The sequence below is a fragment of the Spizellomyces punctatus genome (assembly GCF_000182565.1).
Source record: "Spizellomyces punctatus DAOM BR117 chromosome Unknown supercont1.11, whole genome shotgun sequence".
Lineage (NCBI taxonomy): Eukaryota > Fungi > Chytridiomycota > Chytridiomycetes > Spizellomycetales > Spizellomycetaceae > Spizellomyces > Spizellomyces punctatus.
Genome location: NW_015971547.1, coordinates 806,432 through 828,112, shown reverse-complemented (window position 1 = coordinate 828,112; position 21,681 = coordinate 806,432). Strand labels below are relative to the sequence as shown.

The 21,681-nt window shown below is 45.2% G+C and overlaps 8 protein-coding genes across 9 annotated transcripts; 4 read left to right on the top strand and 4 right to left on the bottom strand.

Annotated features, from left to right (window-relative positions):
- Positions 1–3,118: 3,118 nt before the first annotated feature.
- Positions 3,119–4,454, bottom strand: SPPG_06347 (uncharacterized protein). Its single transcript, XM_016754562.1, has 2 exons — positions 3,537–4,454; positions 3,119–3,479 (listed from the first exon to the last, which is right to left on the bottom strand). Exon 1 carries the CDS (start codon positions 4,228–4,230, stop codon positions 3,640–3,642), a length of 591 nt encoding a protein of 196 aa, XP_016606706.1. The 5' UTR covers positions 4,231–4,454; the 3' UTR covers positions 3,119–3,479; positions 3,537–3,639.
- On the top strand, positions 4,282–6,089 carry SPPG_06346 (uncharacterized protein). The gene is made up of 6 exons (XM_016754561.1): positions 4,282–4,614; positions 4,674–4,759; positions 4,836–4,866; positions 4,932–5,074; positions 5,144–5,517; positions 5,572–6,089. The coding sequence occupies exons 1-6, from the start codon at positions 4,516–4,518 to the stop codon at positions 5,808–5,810; spliced, it is 972 nt and encodes a 323-aa protein (XP_016606705.1). The 5' UTR covers positions 4,282–4,515; the 3' UTR covers positions 5,811–6,089.
- Positions 6,090–6,092: 3 nt separating this feature from the next.
- Positions 6,093–7,728, top strand: SPPG_06345 (uncharacterized protein). The gene is made up of 8 exons (XM_016754560.1): positions 6,093–6,177; positions 6,236–6,384; positions 6,462–6,556; positions 6,625–6,805; positions 6,873–6,986; positions 7,040–7,295; positions 7,355–7,440; positions 7,500–7,728. Exons 2-8 carry the CDS (start codon positions 6,304–6,306, stop codon positions 7,509–7,511), a joined length of 825 nt encoding a protein of 274 aa, XP_016606704.1. The 5' UTR covers positions 6,093–6,177; positions 6,236–6,303; the 3' UTR covers positions 7,512–7,728.
- Positions 7,729–8,135: 407 nt separating this feature from the next.
- On the top strand, positions 8,136–9,523 carry SPPG_06344 (uncharacterized protein). Its single transcript, XM_016754559.1, has one exon. It carries the CDS (start codon positions 8,822–8,824, stop codon positions 9,347–9,349), a length of 528 nt encoding a protein of 175 aa, XP_016606703.1. The 5' UTR covers positions 8,136–8,821; the 3' UTR covers positions 9,350–9,523.
- On the bottom strand, positions 9,436–11,215 carry SPPG_06343 (uncharacterized protein). Its single transcript, XM_016754558.1, has 3 exons — positions 10,806–11,215; positions 10,098–10,723; positions 9,436–10,024 (listed from the first exon to the last, which is right to left on the bottom strand). Exons 1-3 carry the CDS (start codon positions 10,957–10,959, stop codon positions 9,701–9,703), a joined length of 1,104 nt encoding a protein of 367 aa, XP_016606702.1. The 5' UTR covers positions 10,960–11,215; the 3' UTR covers positions 9,436–9,700.
- A 224-nt stretch (positions 11,216–11,439) lies between these two features.
- Positions 11,440–13,699, bottom strand: SPPG_06342 (uncharacterized protein). Its single transcript, XM_016754557.1, has 2 exons — positions 13,066–13,699; positions 11,440–12,757 (listed from the first exon to the last, which is right to left on the bottom strand). The coding sequence occupies exons 1-2, from the start codon at positions 13,112–13,114 to the stop codon at positions 11,793–11,795; spliced, it is 1,014 nt and encodes a 337-aa protein (XP_016606701.1). The 5' UTR covers positions 13,115–13,699; the 3' UTR covers positions 11,440–11,792.
- Positions 13,700–14,347: 648 nt separating this feature from the next.
- SPPG_06341 lies at positions 14,348–18,619 on the top strand. Of its 2 annotated transcripts, XM_016754555.1 has the most exons (9): positions 14,348–14,509; positions 14,579–15,434; positions 15,524–16,941; positions 17,004–17,203; positions 17,274–17,397; positions 17,464–17,872; positions 17,932–18,015; positions 18,086–18,166; positions 18,223–18,619. In XM_016754555.1, the coding sequence occupies exons 3-9, from the start codon at positions 16,910–16,912 to the stop codon at positions 18,310–18,312; spliced, it is 1,020 nt and encodes a 339-aa protein (XP_016606699.1). In that variant the 5' UTR covers positions 14,348–14,509; positions 14,579–15,434; positions 15,524–16,909; the 3' UTR covers positions 18,313–18,619. The 2 variants fall into 2 exon arrangements, with proteins under 2 accessions (XP_016606699.1, XP_016606700.1); XM_016754556.1 differs by having other exon boundaries at positions 14,579–16,941.
- Positions 18,560–21,561, bottom strand: SPPG_06340 (uncharacterized protein). The gene is made up of 9 exons (XM_016754554.1): positions 21,529–21,561; positions 21,034–21,473; positions 20,596–20,952; positions 20,390–20,496; positions 20,174–20,310; positions 19,886–20,103; positions 19,527–19,826; positions 19,281–19,441; positions 18,560–19,220 (listed from the first exon to the last, which is right to left on the bottom strand). Exons 2-9 carry the CDS (start codon positions 21,192–21,194, stop codon positions 18,739–18,741), a joined length of 1,923 nt encoding a protein of 640 aa, XP_016606698.1. The 5' UTR covers positions 21,195–21,473; positions 21,529–21,561; the 3' UTR covers positions 18,560–18,738.
- Positions 21,562–21,681: the final 120 nt, after the last annotated feature.

Here is a 21,681-nt window from a genome sequence, read left to right as displayed (position 1 = left end):
CTTTTTTAAGTGTTTTCCAACAATCTTCCTTCTTATAACCCCACCACCGTCCTCCATAGGTAGTGAACCGTCAGTACCAGCACTTGGCCTTGGGCAATACGGTCATTTGTTGGGGGTGTCAACCGATTCTGAATGTTGCCAATCGTCTCCAAAAAAAAAAAAAATTATTAATATTTTCAAACTTATGAGGGTTTTTTTTTGGGGGGGGGGGGGGGGGGGGGTTTACCTTCGGCGTCTCGTGAAAGAGGTTGGTTATCCACAACGGGATCCAACACCAAAAACGGCATAAACCGATTTCGTGACCACTTCAACTACAATATAAAACATGTCAATCCTCCCTCAACATTACTCAAAACATTTCGTCTCTTTTACCTCACTAATCCCTTCATGCTCCTTTTCCAACAACCAAACCCATTTCCCACCCGTTAATCTCGCTTCCTCTGATAATTCCTGTTGAGCGGTATCCAATATCCTAAAAAACAAACCCATTAAACATTTAAAACTTGCCAATTCAACTCTCTTTTTGGGGTTTTACGTACGTGGCATGTTTGGATTTATCATAACCCCCCGCAGCAAAACTATACATTCGTTCATGTGGCCCTTGTGCATATTCACATACCATTGTGGTCGTTTTCTAAACAAAACCCCCAAAATGAACATTACATTCTAAGTTGCCATTTGTCATGCAACTTACATTTATCGTATCAAAAGGAAACGTCACCGAAAAACACGGATTAGGAACATCATGTCCAACTACATCCCTACATCCACATCAATACCCAATCACGCCATCCACTACAGATCACTATTTTTACCATTCTATTATACGGTTATCGGGGTACCGCACTATGCGATTCCATATAGAAAGATACCGCGTGTACGATATCTCATCTTTTAAATGCTGGATCGTTGGTGAGGGCTGTGTAGACATGTGTCGGACCGTATTTGTTCGTAGAATGCGCAAAGTGGATGCGCAATGAATAAGAACCATCACAAACCATGCATCCTGGTGACGTGTTACGTTTTTGCCCCCACGCCTTTGCTATCGGTATTGGTCACGTGAGGATAGATTGGGAGTGTTCACGTATACTTTTGGGAAAGTGAACTAGACATGAATGGTCTTTTTGGGCAGGGGTAGTCACATTCATATATTCAACTACTATGATGGATAAGACGATGGTGCGTTGTTGACTAAAAGACCAGGAAATAGCGGTTTTTCACAAGTGAGGAAACGGGTATTGGCGAGTATCGACATCAGTAGCATAGTCGGAATCCAGAAAAACTATAATACCCATCCGCCAGTCGTGGGGTAGTGCAATCCAAGTCTTCTTGTGACTTTGAGGTAGCGTAGAAAGAGTATAGCATTGTCAGAATGTTTCTCAGTGGGGCAAGACACGTAAGCGAGCTAGGATAATGAATGCGATATCGGGTTTTGCAAACCATATGAAGCTTGCCGATAGGTTTGAAACCAAGCAGAAACGTTTAAGCGTCAAGTGTCAGCAAGTTCTGTTTTTTAAAGTATTGTGTCGAGATGTCCCATGATGCGCGACTTTTGAATCCCTCAAACGAGCGTTTTTTGCGAGATTGTCAATATCCAGTTTTGCTGGATGTAAAAAACAATGTTTTGTTGATGATTTCGAGGGCGATGTAGTAGTCAGCAATGCCATCATCAGTTATTTTGAGTTCTTGAAAAAAGCGTAGCTTTGATACGTCCGATGGCAACAGGCGGGGCGAGCAATGAAGATCATCTACAACTACGGCAATCATGATTTCAGTACTTTTTTTCTTCGATAGGCAAGTCGTCTGCCATGATTCCTCTCAAATTGTAATTTTGAATCTTTTTCTACCAAAGAGCGTTTTGTAAAGGTTGTTGTTCCAATACCGGGAGGCCGTAAAGAGCTTTTCTGCAGGAGCATCTCCCCCTTTTGCAGTTAGGGTTGAAAAAGGTTTTGCCATAGGCGTCTGGTACTGTAAACATTCTTTTCATTCAGCTCCAAGTCCAGAAATGGCGATCGTCAAGTAGATAAAACGTGAAAACCTCTGCTGACTGCATATGCAAAAAAAGGATTCATCACACTGGCACATTCCATCATAGTCAATGTCGTCTTTCTACAAAAGTCCACAAAAGACAACTCGGGCTTTGTGGCATTGAATCGAGTTGTCGGCAGCTCGTTTGACTTTATATACCATGCAGCAGGAGATGAGTTTTCTGCCTAGGAACTTTTCTTGATCGACTAGTTTTGCCGTCTTCCGCGAAACTCGGCGAGGGTGGACTTTTCTCCATTCCGCGGCATATACGTCACATTTGGCGGCAGAACCGAATTTTAGGTTTCTGTAAAGGTCAGAAGTTTTTAAAGCTGGTTGATGGATTAGCAGGGCTAGGATTGGCGGGGCATCAAAGTTTGATGTATTTCTCAAAGAAAGACTCATCAGTTTCATTGATGCGCAATTGTGCAGGCACTTCTTCGTAGGCGAGAAACTACTCTCAGTTGCATGCATCTTCCGTCCCTCCTCCGCGACAAATCTCCTCATCTGGCCCCAAAAAACGATCCAAAACCACAATTTCGCACAAATCACGGCAGATGACTGCACATATTACGAACGAAACCAATGGAATCTTGATTGCTGTTGTTTGTCAATGACCTCCGAACGCTGGACCATCTCCTGCCATCGGACCCGTCACAATCACCATACTCCAAGAATTTCAAAATGACTGATAATGGCCTTGCCGCCTACTCCATTGGCCTCAAAATCAACAAGAACGGTTTTCACATCCATTCTTAAAACGGACCCCAATGGACATCTCCATCCATCTCTCCAAAACTGACATACCACTTGACGGTAGCCACTCTGCTTGATTCAAATCTACCGTTGGAAGCTTTATGTGTACTCGCCGTCTGCACCAGGCCAGATATCGCTTTTGTCAAGACGTAGTTTCGTCTAGGCACCAATTGGATAGTAAAATTACTCTATATTGAACAGGAAACTGTAAGAGTGTCAATAGATGTGATTTCAAATGTCGCCCAAAGCACAAGTCCCACACATTTTCCTGCACGCACACACTTGCACACGACCCTGTATGTAGTATGCAGACAGGGAGCTTAACATAAGGTGGATGTTTCTTGAAGAAATACATACCATCTATTGATGTATGTACGATAACAATGTCCTTACAAATCTAACCCATCCACCAGAACCCATCACAAATTACACTTTCAATAAAAAAAAGAAAAGAATATACAATACAAAACCACCAAACACCCCATTCACATACCCGGCATACCCAATTTCGGTAACCTCCGAATCCTCTCAACATCCAACACCCGACTCTGTTCTCCTAACCCATACCGTCTCAAATACTCCAAACTCGCCATCGATAGATCCCCATAGGTGGATGTCGTGGATACGCTTGTGGTGTCTTCTGAGCGTAGTGGGATGAGAGAGGGGGCGTATTTAGCAAAGAGGGGTGCAAGTGCTCTCTGTGTTTTAACATTATTAGTATGAGTAAAGGGTATAGAGTTGTGATGTGGTGGTACCTCGACAATGGTATCGTCGTCAGCCATAAAGGATTCGTATTCGATTTTTGGGACTTGATATGTGTTGTTGGGGCGGTTTGGACTGAGGGGGGATTGGTATTCTTCAACGGTTGTGGTGCTGGCTGTCGAGTGCTGAGCGAGTCGTCTTCACGTTGGATTGACTCTCAGAATGAACGGTATTGGATGCCGGTGATAGGTACGTATCATTCGGTAAAAGATCCATATTGGGTATATCCAAACCCTCATCCCCCAATCCATCACGTCGACTCTCATCACTAAAACTCAACACCTGTTGAACCTTCAACAACAAACTCGCCTCAGCATCTTCTTGGCCTCCTAAAGCTTCCTCAACCCTCCTCATCAACACCTCCAAATCCTCCTCACAGTCACTCGTATCACTCCAGTGCATCGTACTGGGACAACTCGCGACACTCGTTACACTCTGTCGGAATGATCTAGTGGGTTCACTTTTTTCGGGGGAGAAGAATGGCGCGTATGTACCCTCCGGGGGAGCATCCACGCCCACCATGATATCTTCTGGGAGGATCGTGGATGGCATTGAGGCGTCCGAGATGTATGTTGGGTCAATTTGGAGTGATAGGAGGGGATGGGAATGCGAGTATGAGAGGGATGTATTGGATGGTGTTGTGTGGTGGGAGGTTGTGGAATGCCGGGTGTATTCTTTGTGGTGCATGTTTGTTGCGGAATATACTCTTACCCTCCCGATATACTTTCCGTCAAAAAAGGTTTTTGCTATCGGAATGTGTAAAAAAAAACAGATATCTCGCAAGCACCGCCAAACGCGCACGCAAACCCCCTCAACAAAAAGGTGTGAAATCCTCAACGAGTGACGCGACCAGACCAGATGATTTCAAAAGGGAAAAGCCTTGTCCGCCATCCCTTTTTATCTGGCACTGTTCAAGATTAATAAAGGTTTTAAGCAACTCTAGTCTTTCTACCCAAAAGAACGTCCATCAGCATGTCTGAATTCATACAGACGACACCCGTATCTACCCTATTGAAAGCTCTCCCCGCTCGGCCACTCATCAGCGTCAAAGACTCTACCACTGTAGAAGAGGTAAACCAAAACTATTGTTTTCATTTGTTTTTAATAATACAAAAATGTTTTCATTCAAGACCTTTGACGTCCTGTTGGCAAACGACATCCAAGCCGTCCCAGTATGGAGCGAGGATGAAAAACAGTTTATTTCGATTGTTGATGTGTACGTAACTCTTGTGCTCATATCTATTTGACATGCTTTTGACATATTCTTGTTTTTCCTTCTTTTTTTTTGGCAGATTGGATTTATTGACCTATACAGCCTTCCAAGTATATAACCCTCATGTCCAAGTCACAGACGACATGTGTAATGACACGGGTTTTCTTTTTGGCAGCCTGTGTTTGATCAAGAACTTGAGGACCCCAGCCTCATTCAACAGCGGGCAGACTTTTTGCAACACCCTGTCCGCGAGGCGATTGGCTTGACTCGTGAAAGTGAGCGAGTATGGACCATCGACGAAGATGAAACGATTTTAAGGCAAGTTGCAACAACTCCATATCTCAAAAAAAGAACCCAGTAACATCTTACACTTGTAAAAAAACCCAGTCTTCTTACTCTCATGTCAAACGGTATACACCGAGTCCTCATCCCACACACCCCTCACACCACATCCCGCCTCGTAACCCAAACCGACCTCCTCCGCTTTCTATTCGCAAACAACCACCATTTCGACACAATCCTCTGCATAGACGCCAACAAAATCATGAATAAACAACAATCGCAACATCCTGCCCACGAAAATGGAATTCACGGTTTATCCTGCACAACCATTTCCATGCACTCACGTACTATCCAAGGGTTTAAAAAGATGCGGAATGAAGGTGTGAGGAGTTTGGGTGTTGTTGATGAGGAAGGGATTTTGGTTGCTACTCTCTCTGCAAGTGATTTACGTGGGTTAAACCAATCACGCCTTGATCAAGGTAACTTGACCTTTTTTTAGTGGTTTTGATTAAACAAATACTCATACGCAAAAGTCTTGAACCCACCCCTCGTCTTCCTCCGACACGTCCACGGAACCCTCCCACCACCCCACACCTGTACACAACGCTTCACACTGGGCCAAGTCATCGCATACCTTTTATTCCAGAACCTTTTACGTGTATTCGTGATTGAGGGTACTGCTTTGGGGAATCCGAAACCGGTGGGTGTGATTAGTATGAGTGATGTGTGTTGTGTTTTTGAGGAGTTTGGAAAGGGGGCGTTGGAAGAGTGAGTAGGTTTTTTTTTGTAGATGCTTTAGGTGAAGGTGTTTTATATTGTAGAGCTTTTTGTTGTGGTAGAGTAGGATTAGGGTTAGTAGGATTGCGAGTTGTGTGGATGTGATGGTTTTATGCAATTTCCCTGCGTTTATTCTTGTGAATACAGTTTCCGTTTGTTGTTGATCTCACATCTTTAAATCTTCTGTTGTGAACCACACATCCAGTTGAGGACTGCTTACCCAATCACCGTTAATTGCAAACCCCATTACCAAATCAAGCACAAAGTGTCAACTGTCTCGGACTCCCTACATGCATCACACTAGATTTTCGTTTGACATTCTACACTAATGGAACGCATGGGTCGATAGTGAAGCGGTGAGGGTATGTTCCTACCATTACACACACGCCACGTTCACAAGTGCATGACCATCATCTACAGTAGCATCTCCTTCCATTTCAACCAACACCGAAAACACAACCGACAAAAGCAACACACACGACTCTCCCATGCCCAAAGATAAGCGCCTCAACTACGTCGAGAATGAGACGATACTATGTTATCATGGGCCATTATTGTATGAAGCCAAGGTAGTTTAAGAAGTTTCGTACATGGATGGGGTGCATAACGATTTGGGATTTTTTTTTTTTGACACGAATGTTTATAGGTGATGAAAGCAGAATATTGGGAACACGACGGAAAAAAGGAATCAGAACATGTAGGACCGCACTATTTTATTCATTACAAAGGGTGGAATGTAAAGTACGTTTTTCGTGATGTCCGTTTTCAATGGTTTTCCTTGTGTGAAGATTAATTCAGTATGTTTCCAGATGGGACGACTGGGTTCCTGAATCCCGTACTCTAAAATGGACACCCGAGAACCTCCGCAAACAAGCCGAACTCGAAGAAACGGTTTCACCCACAGGTCGACGGTCGTCAGTGCGTGTACCCGAGAGAGGCAAGCGGTCCAGTCTGGATATGCGGAAACGACGACGGGATTCTGTTTTAAAGGTTTATATTTTTCAATGTTTTTTACTCTTGTCCAAAGGATTGGGATTCTTATTTTGTGATGGGATAGTCACCGGATGAACCCGATATCCTTTCTGGATTGCCTAGCTTCAAACTCGCACTTTCCGATCACCTTAAAGACTATTTAGCCCAAGACTACCGATACATTGTCCATAACCAAGGGGTACGTACCCACCAAAAACCGACTTTTAGCTTGTCTAACCATTTAAAAAACAGCTGGTCCCCCTCCCCCGGACACCCTCCGTGAAAACCCTCTTAACCGACTACCTATCCCACATGTCCACATCCCCCCAATCCGAACAAGACGAAACCAAAACAGTCGTAGACGGTCTTACATTGTACTTTAATACTGGGTTAAAGAATATCTTACTCTACCGATCAGAGAGACCGCAGTTTGCTGGGTTAGTCAAGCGGCTCCCAAAAATGGAACCTTGTGATGTCTATGGAGCCGAGCATTTGTTGCGATTATTTGGTACGCTACAATGATACATTATTCTTTTTTCGGGGACACGCTCATGTGTTTTTTTGTAGTACGATTACCGGTCCTGGTGGCTCGTGTGGGTGCCGATGAGGAAACCCTCGATCTATTCAAAACGGCGATTTACAGAGATATTAACGTGAGTTAAAATGTGGTGTATTTTTTTTTTGGATGATTGCTTCATACATGTGTTTATAGGTTTATAGATGAGAGACGGGATACGTATTTGGTTGGAGAGTATGAGATGGGGAATGGGTAGAGTTTTTGACTTGGGACTCGATAGATGTATAAGATCAAGGGATTGGTAGAATAATGTGTGGTGTTCCCAGTACACATTAGAATTAAAAATGGAAAAAAGTTGACAAAAAAGGATGGATTTTTTGTATCCTCTTTTGTTTGGGAATTTAATTTTAAGCGAAATGTGGCTGATTCCGAATGTTTCTGGACAAGTGTCGTTTCCTTTAATTAGTGCCGTCGATGATCGTGGTCCTGCCCATCACAATGCTCCTTTGCCAGTGGCCTGCTCAGTGGTCTGTCCTGTGGCCTGCCCAGTGTGGGGACCCCTTTAACGGTTCCCCGCCACCCTCCCCGCCGCCGGAGGGATCATCGGCCGAAAGCGAGTTGGGTTCGCCGATCAGATCAGATGCAAACTGTTATTTTAGGATTATTTCGTTTTTCCCCAATTTTGGCTCATGCACCTTTTCCACTAAATGAATTTTTTCACACTTTCAACACTTGCTCACTCGGGAACGCGTCACGGGTGGCTGGGAGGCTCATTTAACACATCACACTCTTTTTAGCACAGCCCGTTCATACCAGCCAGCCAGCCAGCAACACACACAGCTTCGGGACAAGATCTCACTATCTGCTGATCGTAGTTGTCTTGTCATTTGGGAGGCACGCTATGAACGTGTGTGTTTTTCTTTTTCTCAACCAAAAAAGAAGAGGGTTTCTGGTACACAGTGGCCCCCCCACACACACACACATGGGAGGACCCATAAGGACCCATAAGGAAAAAAACACATAGAGTTGGGGGTGGTCCCGTTTCTGAACAAAAAACGACTTGGACCATACTGTTTAATGGGGTATTCCACTATCTAGGATTTAGTAATGGTGGCGATGATGGGGGTGACGGGGGGACGTGGGTGCAAAAAAGTTTGGCAGTGGTGGGTTATTTGATCTGTGGACTTTCTGGACTCGACTGACAGACGGCGCTTTTTAACCTTTTTGCAAGTATATGTGTGTGTGTGTGTGGATGTGGGTTAGCGATTTTTTGTGCGCTTGCCACCAGAGGCATGATAAAGATGGGGGGCAGCGAAACGCTCATATAAAAGAGTTGCAGTACGTTCGACCCTCTCTCTCTTTCGTACTCAAAATCTAGTTCATACCTCAACTCTCCAAACACACACATACACACAAGTTTTTGTTCGTTTAAAGCGCAGACCCCCCACTCTCTCGTTCACTCGCTCGCCGCCAAGTTACTCTTACAAGTTGTTTGTCACTTTTACATATTCTTTTTGATGGACCAATCTGTTTGCTTCCTCCCACCCATCCAAGTTTCCAAGAGCTACGACTGGCTAATGGACACCCAACCCAACACCCAACCCAACACACATCCCACTCACAAAATGAACGAACCGCTATCACCCCCCGATGACCAACCACCCTCGTATCGCCAAATAAAGAGTCCCACATTCATGGCACCCCCACGGACCTCCTCCATTAAATCCCAACCGCAACGAGGTCTTCATCCCGTCGTGATCCCTCAACCTTCCCCCCTGACGCGCATCATGATGCCCTCACCTCCCGTGTCCCCACGTACCCCAACCTTTTCACCAGGACAACGGACCTCGGCATCGTCATTTGGTTCTACGTCCACATCTACTTCGTCGGCCTCTACATTGTCTACCTCTACTTCGTCGTCTGGATCTTCCACATATAAACCTGATCGTCAGGTATTCATGAAACAGTGGATGCGGATACTGGATGATGCCGAAAGAATGGTGGTGAGAGGCGAGATGGAAAAGGATCGGGGCAGGAATCTGTAGATGGATTATGTTTTTTTTTTTTTGTATATACTGTAGATATACCTTTTGGATGGGGAAACTTGTTGTTTTCCTCTATTTCTCTTTGTAATATTTCTGGGATATTATGTTGCTTAATATCTGGGATAAATGAGATGTATTTTTCGATATAAACACGCCGTGAATATCGTTTTGAGATGTTTGTTTCTTTTGAAGATGCATGTCCATTACTTTATCGCTGAGCCTGCATTTCCCAAAGTTATAAAACGATTTGAAAAATCATACACATTAAAAACAACAACAACAAAAAAAAAATGATAAAACAATAAACGCAAAAAAAAACTGTTTTTGCCCTCCTCATCTATCCTCCCAGATCTAAAAGTGCTCGGGTATCGCTACAGCTATCGTCGTCAAGCACGCCCCTATCACGGTCGCCAATGCCAATGTTTCCAACTTGATTCGTGTCTGCATATCAAACACCATAGGTTCTTCCACAGTGTGTATGAGGAGTTTGCCTCTGGGATTATCGTCATCCCGTCCATCTTTTTCTAAATCTTGGTCAACGATAATCACTTCTTTTTTGCGGCCCATGTGGTTGAGAAGGCACATTCTTGTGTGGACAGTGTAGAGGAAGGACGCGGAGAGTTGGAAGAGGGGGAAGGTGCCCAATCGAGTCCAGCGGGACTTGTTGAACCAAATCTGCGTCGGTAAAAACAAAACGATTAAAAAACACGAGCTGAGGCGCCTTTGCGACAGTCACAACGAGACATACCAGTAAAAACGTCATGATAAACGCCAGGATGAAGCACACAATCCCCTTGACACCTCGATCAATCCGGGAATCCTTTTGAATATTCTGAGCCGCAAATCGCATAAAGGATGGTAAACTCGATGACTGCATGATATCAAAACAATGCTTCACGGCTGGCGCAAAGACGGCGGGATGTGTCGTCAAGGCCGCATTTGAGACAATTTCTTTTCGCATTGTTCCGGGGACATTCAATTCCATACTTCCTTCGGTAGTGAAAAAGAGTTTGATGGCTGCATTGACTTCGGAACGGAAGGGTTGGTCTTTTCTTCCGATATCCGCAACCAGTTTTTGATCCAGTTTAATGTCGGGCGTGTTTTGGGCATCAAAGCCCTGGAACAGGACTTGGAAAAACTCGAGGTCCTGGTTCGCTAGTGAGATGGTGGGTCCTTCCCCACCTGGCGAATCTGGCGTTGATGTCCTTGATGCATTGCTTCCTATCGAGAGGGCACCGAGCGTTCCTTGTTGGTCGGACGAGGCAGGTGGGGGAGAGCGTTCGCGTTCCGAGGTTGGGAGCGCATTGAATCGGGTTCGATAACTAATGAACCATTCGACGACAGCAAGGTTCTCTGCAGAGAATTCTCTCGTCTCTATAAGTTTACCAACCAGCCCCGCATGAATACATTAGAAAAAACTCGTCACGTTCGCAACAAAACTCTAATCACAACATACCCAAAAACTTTTTAAACTCGCCCAATGACAGCGGATAACACGTTTTACCCTGCAAGATTTTCAGCAACGTACTGTCCCGCACTGATAAGGACTTTTTGGGTTTTTTAGTCGACGTGCTCGACTTTACGCTCGTAGTGGAAGTTACTCCAGTCATGATCAACCTCAAAACAACTGCTCAAAGAGAACAAAAAACAAACAACAAAGAAAAACTAAACGACAATAGACCAGAATTCGAAAGCGAAAGGGTAGGCAAAAGGGGGGGAATCCGATGGGAGGTATAGATATTTTTGTAAAAAAAATAAAAAAGTTAAGACTTTCTGTTCTGGCTGGCTCTTTTTTTAATTTTTGTAAACCAAAGTACCAATGCCATGTCTCTTTTGTTGCAACAAGTGTTTACACTAATCGCGCACGGAATAGCTATAAATAGCCCTCCAAAATGGGATACAAGAACCGTTTTTGGTGTATTTTTGAATATTACGTTTGTGTACGTCCTCCGCGTGCACCCTCCGTGAATAGCTAAAGACGTTCCTTTCAGAGTGTGCTTTTTCTGTAAGGAAACCCTGTGGCTTATTTTTAACCTTTAACCCAAAATGCCTTTCTAGATGGAGGTGGGCGAAAGAGTGTAGGTTACGCCCTGATGGTCACCATCTTGTGATTTCTTTTGGCAAAGCACCACTGTAACTATCTAAAAGTGCATCTAGGGAAACATTTCCCGTCCTACATCCGCTCCATATCTGGAGCCTTCCTTGTCGTAAAAATGCCACAGCAGTGCTTTTTGGAACAGCTTGGCGCTAACGAAATCTGTAAAAGACACTGTCACAAATCACCTCCACGTGATTACAATCAGATCACGTTTCGCAACGTTTTGGAATAGGCTTTTCATTATTATACTACAGATGTACAAAAAAAAAGGAATAATCCCGAACCAGCAGGTTGCCCTCCTACTCCATCCAGAATACTGTAAATGAAATTTGCAGAAAAGTAGCGCTAAGCCTTTCTTTCAAGCTGTTGTTCCAAAAGCCGAACTCTTTCCCTTAGCTCATCCCGCTCATCTGTCACTGCCTTGAGTTCCTCTTCTAATGTTTCCATTTTGAGCATCTTGCGCAAACGGGACCGGCGGGCGGCTTCTGTGTTCTTTTGCCGCTTGGCGTGCTGCTCCGCGGCAATGAGAAGGGGATCTGTTGGTCGTGGCTTTCGCTTGCGGCCGACTCGACCTTTTATTGGTTGTGTCGATTCTGTTGACTGCATTAAATGTGTTGACGTGGCGGCCCAAGGGACGTTTACAGACGAGGAGGGTGCCGACGGTGTTGTAGTCTGGGGCTCTTGAGCACCATCCTTTTTCAGTACTACCTCTCGTAGCCGTTCTATGGTTGGCAATAGCTCAGGGAACAATGCGCGGACTTGCTGATGTTGAGCACCAGCCTTGAGCATGTCCAGTTTCTTGAGATCAATCGGTGGTTTCTTTTCGGTGGTTGCCGGAGGTACAGCGCCACAGGAAACATCCAAATCGTACATGGGTTGAAAGTTGACATCAAAGGAATCAAACGACGGTAGCGGAGATCCCGCTTCAGGTGACGTGTGAAAGTCTGATGGGGCTGGACTAAAGGCTGGTGAGAGGAGCCCATCTGTTTGAGGGGATCCGTCGGGACTCGTAGCAGTCATTGTCGTAGTAGCAGGACTTGCGTTATAGAATCCAGGATGGCTGGTGGCGACCGGCGGCGCTCCGTACCGAATGTCATTTGTAGACGTTGTAGGACTCACGCTGTCCAAAAGAAGCTGTTCAAACAGCTTGTCTCCGGTTTGCTGGCCCTTTGTGTCGTCAAACATTGGCATGGCGTTCATATCGTTGAAGAATGTGGCCAGCGGATCGGACACCTCGGGCGATATTGGGTAGCTCGGATATACACTGCCGGGGGATGACGTATCCGTCATGGTAGTGGTGTAGGGTGAATCTGAAGGACGAAAAGCATAATATGGATAAGACATGAGAGCCAAAAAAAAAAGAGTTTGTGAAAGAGGCAGGCCAACTGCGAACAGCAGGAAAGGCCAAGGAAAACCAAAAGGTTTTATAGAATAGTGGTCAAAAAGCCTGCCCGCCCTTCCATGGAACGCGACTGAGGCGCAGTCACAGTTCCCAGCAGCCTGCGAGAAAGCACACAGCAACAGCTGCCCTTTCGGCAGGCCTGACCTTTTGACGAGCGACAAACACAAAAAGGGCAAAGCAACACACAAACGTCAGGCATGAAAAGCAGACACCTACCCATATAGGAATCGAGATCGAAAAAGCAAAGCGCATCACTTGATGCCATGTTGACTTGTTTCAGCGTTTCTTGAAAAAGCGAGGAGAGAGCAACTCGATGCGAGGAACGTCAAAGATAATACAGTTGTTGACGGGTGTGTTGTTGTTATTCAATTGGTGGTTGTGGTAGATAAAACCATTCGCAAACAGGTTGGAAGAGGAAGCCATAATTGGCCGAGAGATTTTAAGAAAAATAAAAAGGATTACAAAACAGCTCCAAAGAGACAAGGGCCAAGGCTCCGTTTGATTTTGCTTTACGCGGACATAACGTATTAGTAAAGCAGTTGCGGAGGGAGAGTGGAAGAAATCAAGATGATGTCGAAATGATAATGTGTATGTGAGGGGTGACAAGTGGAGGAGCAGCCATTAAATAGTGCCAGATGGGAACGGAGCCCCCGACCAAAAAGAACATACACAGCAACCCAAATGCTTTTGCACACACACACGGCGGTGATTAGAAAAAAAAACCTTTGACCAAGCAACCCGCCTGTCTGCCGTTCGGAGATTTCGCCAATACGGAGGTTCCCCCCGTTGAACAAAAAGCCCAAACAACAACAAGGGAAATATCCGTCTATAAGATTCTGCCACGTTGATCGTCACACACATCAAAAGCATTGGAAAATAAAATTTCACGCTAAAAAGCGGGATTTGTCAACCGGACATTTGTGGAAAAACTATTTTCTTTAGTTATTTTACCCGCTTCCGATCTTGTCCGAAAATCCCCAATCCATTCCTGCCACGTATCAAGAGTTTTTAATAGAGAGATATGGGGAGGCTTTTCTTGGTGGGAAACGGGAAACAAAAATGCAGATATTAAGGGAATCCCGGAACCCATTTTGGGTTTTTGTCAGCAGGGACGTAGGAAGGGACATTAACATTTTTCAATGGTTGAGTGCATTGCTATTGTTGATCAAGCAGTCAGGAATTTCCATCAAGAAAAAGATCAGAAACTACAATTGCACCTGAAGCCTCAAACATGCAACCCAACCACCGGGTGTCCAAAAATTCCGACCTCCCAAAAAAAAACATGCGGAAAATGAATGAGGGCCCTTTCCATTAGGTAATTTGGGGCCGAACCAGTCGCATCCAAAGGGCAATGCAGGTGCGAAATGGTCAGTCCCTCTGTGGTACAATCATGACAAAGAGTTGGAGAAAAGATTGTTTGCCAGACAAGGGCACGGGACGAGTCATGACGTCGATAGGTCGGACCTTTTCACAAAAGGTCTTTTGCAATGCATGCACAACAAGGTCCGGCCGTAGATACCACTCGGTCGTTATCATGAATGAACAAGCGCTCATTGAATCTTTCTTTCAAACCACATCTGATCTCCAATTGGAGCCTCTTTTGGATCTATTAACAGATGATGTTACGGTTATATATCAGCTGGCTCGGATTGACGGAAAGGTAAAAACAAACAAAGAATTTTGGGCTTTTTCTTTTAATTTATGGACCATCATACATCTCTACTGCCAGACAAAGTACCGACTCCACCTGACCCACCTCTTTGCTCTCGTCTCTCGCCATCAATCTCTCCATGACCTGATCCCAGAATCAATTGCTCCCAAAACAACTTGGAAATACATTTATCACACAAGATGTTGTTGCGTCGGACCCCATTGCGTGCAAGGCCCAATAGAGTTTGAGTTTTGCAATGGACGGATTTCAAAGATTGTTTTTGGAAGGGTTGTCAAAACGAGTGTTTATCCTCGAGTGTTTGGTGGGACGGGGTTAGTTACGGGACGGTGGTGAAAAAAACGTTCCGGTCCGCCGCCTTATTTAAAGGGGGCAGTGCTGAACGAACGTCCAAGGTTGAGCAGAAACACGTGAAAGACGCGTGATGAGTATTACATCAGCAACTCCCTGCCACCTTAAAGTACCACGGACGAATCCGACACTGGTCCCTGCACTGATCCATTGGAGGTAGACTACAACTCGAATCGAATTATTTAGACAGGGCAGAAACATGGCAGTGGTTTGAATTTGATGTATTTAAATGACGAATATGTGGTATCCCACGCATTTGCTGCGTGCCCCTGACAAAATTCGAGTGTTACAAGTAGTTTCTTGCATTGTGGGTTGTTGTGGTTGCATTCTTTAACTCGCCATTTTATAGCTGTTGCTCTGGCGGGATTAAACCTGGTTAACGCCAACGCTGGTGTGGTTCTGGTGTGGTTCTGCTATGTTTCTGCTCTGTCTGACCGTTAAATACGTCGACTCGAGTTGTAGAAGGCTACCTGTGCGATGCCAACAGCTCTCTTGTATATAGTCCCTCCGAGTTCGAAATGCTGGGTTTTGCGTGACCATGGATCGCAGAAAAGTGGAAAGTTGAGTGAGTCGCGGGGCACAGATGATCATCTCTTGTAACGGGTGGTTCGGTATTGCCCTAAACTGTGCAATGATCTCACCTGCTGCCATTAGCTGTAATGTCAACCACGTCCCGAATCGTCGAATGAAAGAAATCTCTGACAATCCGATCAGCAATCGATCTCAAACTGGCAGAACTGTAAAAATGGTTGGTCAGGACGCTCGCTTTGTCCTATGGCAACTCTGTGGGACTGCCCTTTGTGGCCACCTGCATGTAGTTTCGTCAGGCACACAATCCACAGATCAAGGAGCTGCCTGAGGACTATTTTATTCAATCAAGGACATTTTCCTCAGGGACACTGTTTGACACGCTGGAGCGCCTTGCGGCTTCTGGATGGTACGATTTCCAACAGTCGATGGGACATTTGCCGCTTTGGGACAGCAGTGGCCAGTGTAAAACGGCTGAACGGCAGCATGTGGGGAAGGAGATCTTGTGTTTTGTTGACAACCTAGTTATCAACAAAAGCAAAGGGAGTTTAGTCCCAGAATAGCTGTAAGCTGATTATAGGGAATGCCGGACCCAAGAGACTCTTCTCGAAATTGGGGGTCCGATGGCTCAGCTCAGCTTCCGCCAATGTGGGACATACAATGCATTTGGAACATAACAAAAAACATTCTGGGTTCAAGGACACACTTGTGTGTTGACAAAAAGGGATTCGCATGTTCGCTTGCATCGTTGAATGAATGTAGTTGCGTGTAGATGTCAACAGTTTGATCATGAGATGTCCCCCAAAACGGGAATGTTATTAAAAGAGCAGAGGCCATTCATACTATGCAGTGAACTACTTCTTGAATGTACGTGGCACCATACTGACCCTTGGATGCTCATTTAAATGACATTATCCAAAAGAATGAAAACAAACATAAACTAATTAGAGAATCCCTTTCCAACCTCTACTTGATGGCCCGTCCAAATGATGAGGCTTTGAACGAGCAAGTCTCAAGTGCGACGACGGCGCGCGGTTTGGAAAAAAGGTGTGAAAGTGTTCATTTTTTTTTAAAACCCAAAATACTTTATGTGCGCTATATAAAACACATTTGGAGAGTAAGACTGTAAGAGCTGTCATACCAGCAAAAAGAAATTTCCCTTCCGTTGGGGCCAAGCTTTTTTGTCCTTCCTTTTGGGAGCACCTTGCGCAAATCGTTCGTTTGCCTTTTCTTGCTTTATTTTTTTATTGCAAGCGAGCGTATTTTGTAATCGCCTCAATGGACACAAGTAACTCGAACAACGGCGATTTAGGGACAAGTTAAGGTTGACCTTTCACGCTTTGTGACGAGGAAGACGGACGAATCGCTCGTTAAAAGTCTGTTGAGCTCTTCACACACCTCCCATACCGTCCCCATCTTTTTTTTCTCCTCCACCACCACTCCACGTACCCTGAACTCGGGCATATCTGGTTATGATATAAAATCGTTTTTTTTTTTTTTTTTTGGTCTACTATGAGCGAAACATATCCTCTACGACCTTGCCGGTACATACATGTTGCTGCTGCACTTCCAACGCCATATAACCAATTTTCGTCGCTTTATATAGATGGCACATATTCGTCCACGACTGCGAATCCTCATCCTTTTTTACTGCCGTAATGTGGGTCACGGCAGCAGTCGGATACCTCATTTTCTTCCTCGGTCTCTGTCTACTTTGCTGGCGATGGGGTATAAAGAAGAACCGAGTAATTGGACTATCAACGATTGATTCGTACATTGTTATAAATTCCATTGGATTTGGATTGGGTGAGTTCCCCTCATGCGTGTTTGGTCGCTGATGCTATAGTTGTATATTGAACAATTTTTTGGCGTGTAGGGAGAGCGCTGGATTCGACAGCTCTGGCGTTAGTGTGGTTCTCGAATGCAACGTGGGCCCAACTGTCCTCCGATATCCCATACGTATGCGGTTTGATTTCTGTATGGATCTACCTCTGCTCCCTGTAAGTTTACCACGAACGTTGCCCCACCCACATTATTCATCAGATATCTAACCACTCTTTTCTCAGAGTGCGGATGACGCCAGCCTATACAACCGATACAATTTGGCTTCCCAGTCCATCACTACTAAAAATCATCCGCCATGCCTACCTCCTAACGAGCGCAATCACCATCATCCCCGTCGGAATCTTTTCTGGTCGCGCACGAGATGCAGGAGACCTTGACCGTGAATCCCTCCTAACCTGCATCCTCTACCTCCTCTACTCGTTCTTTTGCGGTGTTTTGAGCGCTGGCTTTGCCTTTTTTGGACGGCAGATGGTCCGTGTTGCGGAGGCCTCTGCGGCGGACCTCAAAGCCAACAGCCGGAGTCGAATACAAACTTCGACGGCTGGGAGTATGGGATGCAAAGGGGGTGAAACGACGTCCGCGGGAACAACCAAAAGTGGGGATTCAAGGATGCGAAAAGCGATTGGCAAAGTGAGTAACGACAGTTGTGCGTTTACGCTGATCGTCTCCCCCTAACGTTTTATGGGTAGATGAAACTCTTCAACTGGACATTTACTTGCATATTCCTCTGGTTCGCTGCTGTCCTCATGGTCTTTTCCTTCCGGGCCGACACAGTAAGTTACCATCCCAGAACTACTAACATAGGGTGGTTCTCCTAATCACGTTCCACTTTTTTTTACCCAGCTTTTTGCCACAACTTGGTGGTCCCGCATTCAAAGCATAGGGACCAACGTCATGACTGTGATACTAGTCTTGATTGGATATGTACGTGCTCTGGCTTGTTTGTGGTGAATATCACGTACTCATGATTTGGTTTATAGGGTGGCCTCATATGGGGAGAATTCCACTCACCCGACGACGAAATAAATGAAAATCTATCGGGAGCGGGCAGTAAGACTGTACCTGTCTAAATGTGGGAGCGACAGTACTTTTAATGGGTTAGGACTTTTCTTTGTATTTTCTTTTGTTTATGTTTTCTGTTACGTTAGTGGGGGGCTGGTGGGAGTTTGTGACTGGAGGACAAACGTTTTTTTTGGTTAGCCTTGGCTCATTGTTGAACGATGAGACTCGAACCTTTTCATGTCTATTAATTATACCCGTAGTTTTTTTGGATATTTGTGTGTTGACCCATGCTTGCCAAATGCAAATCTTATCAATAATGTTTGCGAACGATGAGGATACTATTCTGTCCACTAATGTTTGCGAACGATGAGGATACAATTCTGTCCACCAAGAATTACATAACAAACTACGAGGTTCAACCCTCGAACGTTCCAGCGTCCCAAGGATGACAACGGGACAAATACTACGACTAACTATAGTTTCGACAAACGTACTCACAGCCCAACTGTTTGCATCAGACCCTTTAGTACCACAGCCCATCTCGGGACACCCACCCTCCGCCTTCCAGCAGACGTCTGTTTATTGTCCGTTTGCCCCTGCTTCTGCCCAACCGTACACGATTCCGCTTTCAAAACGTCTCCAAATTCCTTTAGGGTCCAAATAGCCACTCCATTCGTCCACCCAAACCCATCTTGAACCTCATACTCTCCACCTGAGCCAGCACCGCCCACCTTGGTAGCATCAAACTTTTCAAACATGTTTCCATCGTCCTTTGCTGTTGTGTTTGTTGGAGGGAGGTTCGCGAGTCTTCCACCCGTCTCGCGCCAGGAGCAGAATGCGGAGGTAATATACTGTTGGGCAGCGGATTGAAGAGTTGTCTTGAGACTGTTGACAGAGTTTGTTGTGCAGTTTTGACTGGGAAGGGCTGTAATGGTGCGTTGGAGGGCGCGCATGGTTATAAAAGCGAGCGGAGGCCCTAATAATGACCCATTGTTAAACACACAATTCGAAAACAAAAAAGGGACTCTTTGCTTACAAGAGTTGGGAAGATCCCATTGAAGCCCAGTGTTAAAAAACGTGGTTGGAATACCGCCTGGGAACCGTTTAAGAACGGAGTCAAGGTCCGAAAAAGGTCTCATGAGATCGGTACACCTGTCCGTGGGTTTTCCACGAGGATCTTCCAAGGCTACTCCTGACCTACAATCCAATACCCATACCAGAATGGTGAGACGTTCCGTACACTTTACATCAACGTTCTCCCCAAAACTAAATAGGAACGTACCACAGTGGCCAGTATCCAGCAGGAGTCTGAACAATACTTCTCTTCCCACTCGTCAAATTAAAATCCATAAAATTCCCTTCTCTATCATCCCAAAATACCTCCCACATTCCCAAGCGTCTTTTCGTAGACTCTCGCTTGTACAACATGGCTTGGTCACGGTTCCCTGCCATGGTATGCAGTTTCTGCAAGGATTGCTCATTAGCGTAAAGGAGACTGTTGAGATCAACTGGAATGATCTGGCGGGTGACGAGACGACGAAGGTTGCCTTGTGCATCGCTGTTGTTTGTCGGGTTGTTCTCCCTGCATTGAAATGCGTTATGAAACAGAACGCGTATAAATAAAGACGAAATCAACAATACCATCTAGACGAAAAGTCCCACCCCGACTCTGCAGCCGTAGCGAGGTCTGCGTACAGAGCTTTGGCGGCATCTCCAGTAATATTACCTCCCTCTACTGTAATCAAGTCTTCATTCCAAGATTCTGGGCGCGGCTGTTGGTTGGTAACATCAAAGCGATTCAAGAGGTAGTCTTTTCCATCCTGGCCTTTGACTGTGACAGTTCGGTTTTTCTGCCAAAACTGCATGTAGTGCACCATTAGCCGATCAGTACCACCCCAATGCAAATATGAAACGACTAGAACTTCATACTTGATATTCCTTATCAAGTAATGGTAACCACCGAGCCAGGGAAGAGGTATTTTTTGTTGCAGTAATGTACAAATCGACCATTTGAGTTAGCATGGGTGGTTGCGATCGGTTGAGGTAGTATATCCGCGCACCATTTGCTAAAGACAAAAAATATTCAGCATGTGCCAACCTCATACTGGCTATTCACACACACAAAAAAATTGTCACTCTACATACGAACAAATCCGTACTTGTCGATAAAGTCCATCTGGTTTTCAATAATATCTTGGCTTGTTTCAAACATTTCGCTGAGAATGAGGCCTTCCATTACAAAGTACGAATCCCTAGATTCAAACACACGATTTAATGACCTCGTGTTATTTTTTTTTTGGGCAAACTACCCCCCACATCTTTTTGAACCGAAATTTGGACTTTAAACTCACCAATAATAAAACTCTCTAAACCGGCCGCCGGGTACCACAAACGTATGCTTGGCCGGCAGCAGACTCGAAACACATTCTGTACAGTTTGCTGTCTCCGTCTTAAAATCTCTAGTCAAGTTTTTCCAAATGGAATGAACAATCTGCCCCCATTCACGTAGATTGCCATCCTTGATAGACGAAAGAAAGGCAGGCGAAGGCTTCCAGTCGCGCGGAACAACAGGTTCCGTTTCCGTTCCTTCAGGTCCAAAGTTTTGGTCGACAAAGGTTTTGATGGCTGCGGCGGACGGGTTAGGACCCAAGGCATTAAAAGCTGAGAGAACCTGCGAAAGCGGCTTGGTGGTGGGTTTATCGACAAACCTAAAAGGGAATCACGAAAAACCAACAATCAAAAAAAACACATTCCAGCACATTTTCATTACATGTTTTCAATCTACTTACGTTTTGGAATCCTTGTAGATTTTGGCCCGTTGAACAGCATCCAACAATGGTCCAGGACAGTAAATCGGTGAATCACATCCAAGATTCTGAGCCGATACCATGACCCACGCCGCCATCACCATCAACACCAGGCCGATACGCGACATGACGTGATGGCCCATGGCTGCCACAAATCAGATGGAAAAACCCGTTGTTGGATTGGGAAAGGAAGCCTTTTTGTCTCTCTATCTACCGTTGTGGGGAAGAAGAGATGCGCGGGGGGCAGCTCGCGTGTGTTGGAAATTCAACGAGTTCGGCGTGAAGGCGGAGCATTCAGGCTATGTTTTTTATACCATCAAGGATAGTTGTGACGAAACTTCCCTGAACTCTCCCAAAACGTTCATCTTTTTTCCTTTAGCCACAAATTGACCGTCCACGGCCGGATCAAATGGCCTATTTCACTATTTTCCATATTTCTTAATTTCCTTTTTTTTTGCTTACTGGACCAATTACTACCTTTTTAAACTTATCTACTTTGTGTAATTTTCCATATTCCCATCTTCTTGGGACAAGGGCGGGAAGTCCAAAAAGTCTACAACTTGTATCTCACACGACTTGGGCACGTGGTTAACAAGCATATCCATAAAAGGCAGCAATGGCGCGTCATGC

Coding starts and splice junctions, on each gene's coding strand:
- SPPG_06347 (XM_016754562.1), bottom strand. CDS start 4,230: ATGCACCACAAAGAATACACCCGGCATTCCACAACCTCCCACCACACA.
- SPPG_06346 (XM_016754561.1), top strand. CDS start 4,516: ATGTCTGAATTCATACAGACGACACCCGTATCTACCCTATTGAAAGCT. Junction 4,615..4,673: donor ACTCTACCACTGTAGAAGAG/GTAAACCAAAAC, acceptor TTTTCATTCAAG/ACCTTTGACGTCCTGTTGGC. Junction 5,518..5,571: donor CCAATCACGCCTTGATCAAG/GTAACTTGACCT, acceptor CATACGCAAAAG/TCTTGAACCCACCCCTCGTC.
- SPPG_06345 (XM_016754560.1), top strand. CDS start 6,304: ATGCCCAAAGATAAGCGCCTCAACTACGTCGAGAATGAGACGATACTA. Junction 6,806..6,872: donor GACGGGATTCTGTTTTAAAG/GTTTATATTTTT, acceptor GTGATGGGATAG/TCACCGGATGAACCCGATAT. Junction 6,987..7,039: donor ACATTGTCCATAACCAAGGG/GTACGTACCCAC, acceptor TTTAAAAAACAG/CTGGTCCCCCTCCCCCGGAC.
- SPPG_06344 (XM_016754559.1), top strand. CDS start 8,822: ATGGACCAATCTGTTTGCTTCCTCCCACCCATCCAAGTTTCCAAGAGC.
- SPPG_06343 (XM_016754558.1), bottom strand. CDS start 10,959: ATGACTGGAGTAACTTCCACTACGAGCGTAAAGTCGAGCACGTCGACT. Junction 10,724..10,805: donor CGAGTTTAAAAAGTTTTTGG/GTATGTTGTGAT, acceptor GTAAACTTATAG/AGACGAGAGAATTCTCTGCA. Junction 10,025..10,097: donor TTATCATGACGTTTTTACTG/GTATGTCTCGTT, acceptor TTACCGACGCAG/ATTTGGTTCAACAAGTCCCG.
- SPPG_06342 (XM_016754557.1), bottom strand. CDS start 13,114: ATGGCATCAAGTGATGCGCTTTGCTTTTTCGATCTCGATTCCTATATG. Junction 12,758..13,065: donor CGATCTCGATTCCTATATGG/GTAGGTGTCTGC, acceptor TTCGTCCTTCAG/ATTCACCCTACACCACTACC.
- SPPG_06341 (XM_016754555.1), top strand. CDS start 16,910: ATGAGCGAAACATATCCTCTACGACCTTGCCG. Junction 17,873..17,931: donor TGCGAAAAGCGATTGGCAAA/GTGAGTAACGAC, acceptor TTTTATGGGTAG/ATGAAACTCTTCAACTGGAC. Junction 18,016..18,085: donor TTTCCTTCCGGGCCGACACA/GTAAGTTACCAT, acceptor TTTTTTACCCAG/CTTTTTGCCACAACTTGGTG.
- SPPG_06340 (XM_016754554.1), bottom strand. CDS start 21,194: ATGGGCCATCACGTCATGTCGCGTATCGGCCTGGTGTTGATGGTGATG. Junction 20,953..21,033: donor ATCTACAAGGATTCCAAAAC/GTAAGTAGATTG, acceptor ATTCCCTTTTAG/GTTTGTCGATAAACCCACCA. Junction 19,827..19,885: donor TGGGACTTTTCGTCTAGATG/GTATTGTTGATT, acceptor ATTTCAATGCAG/GGAGAACAACCCGACAAACA.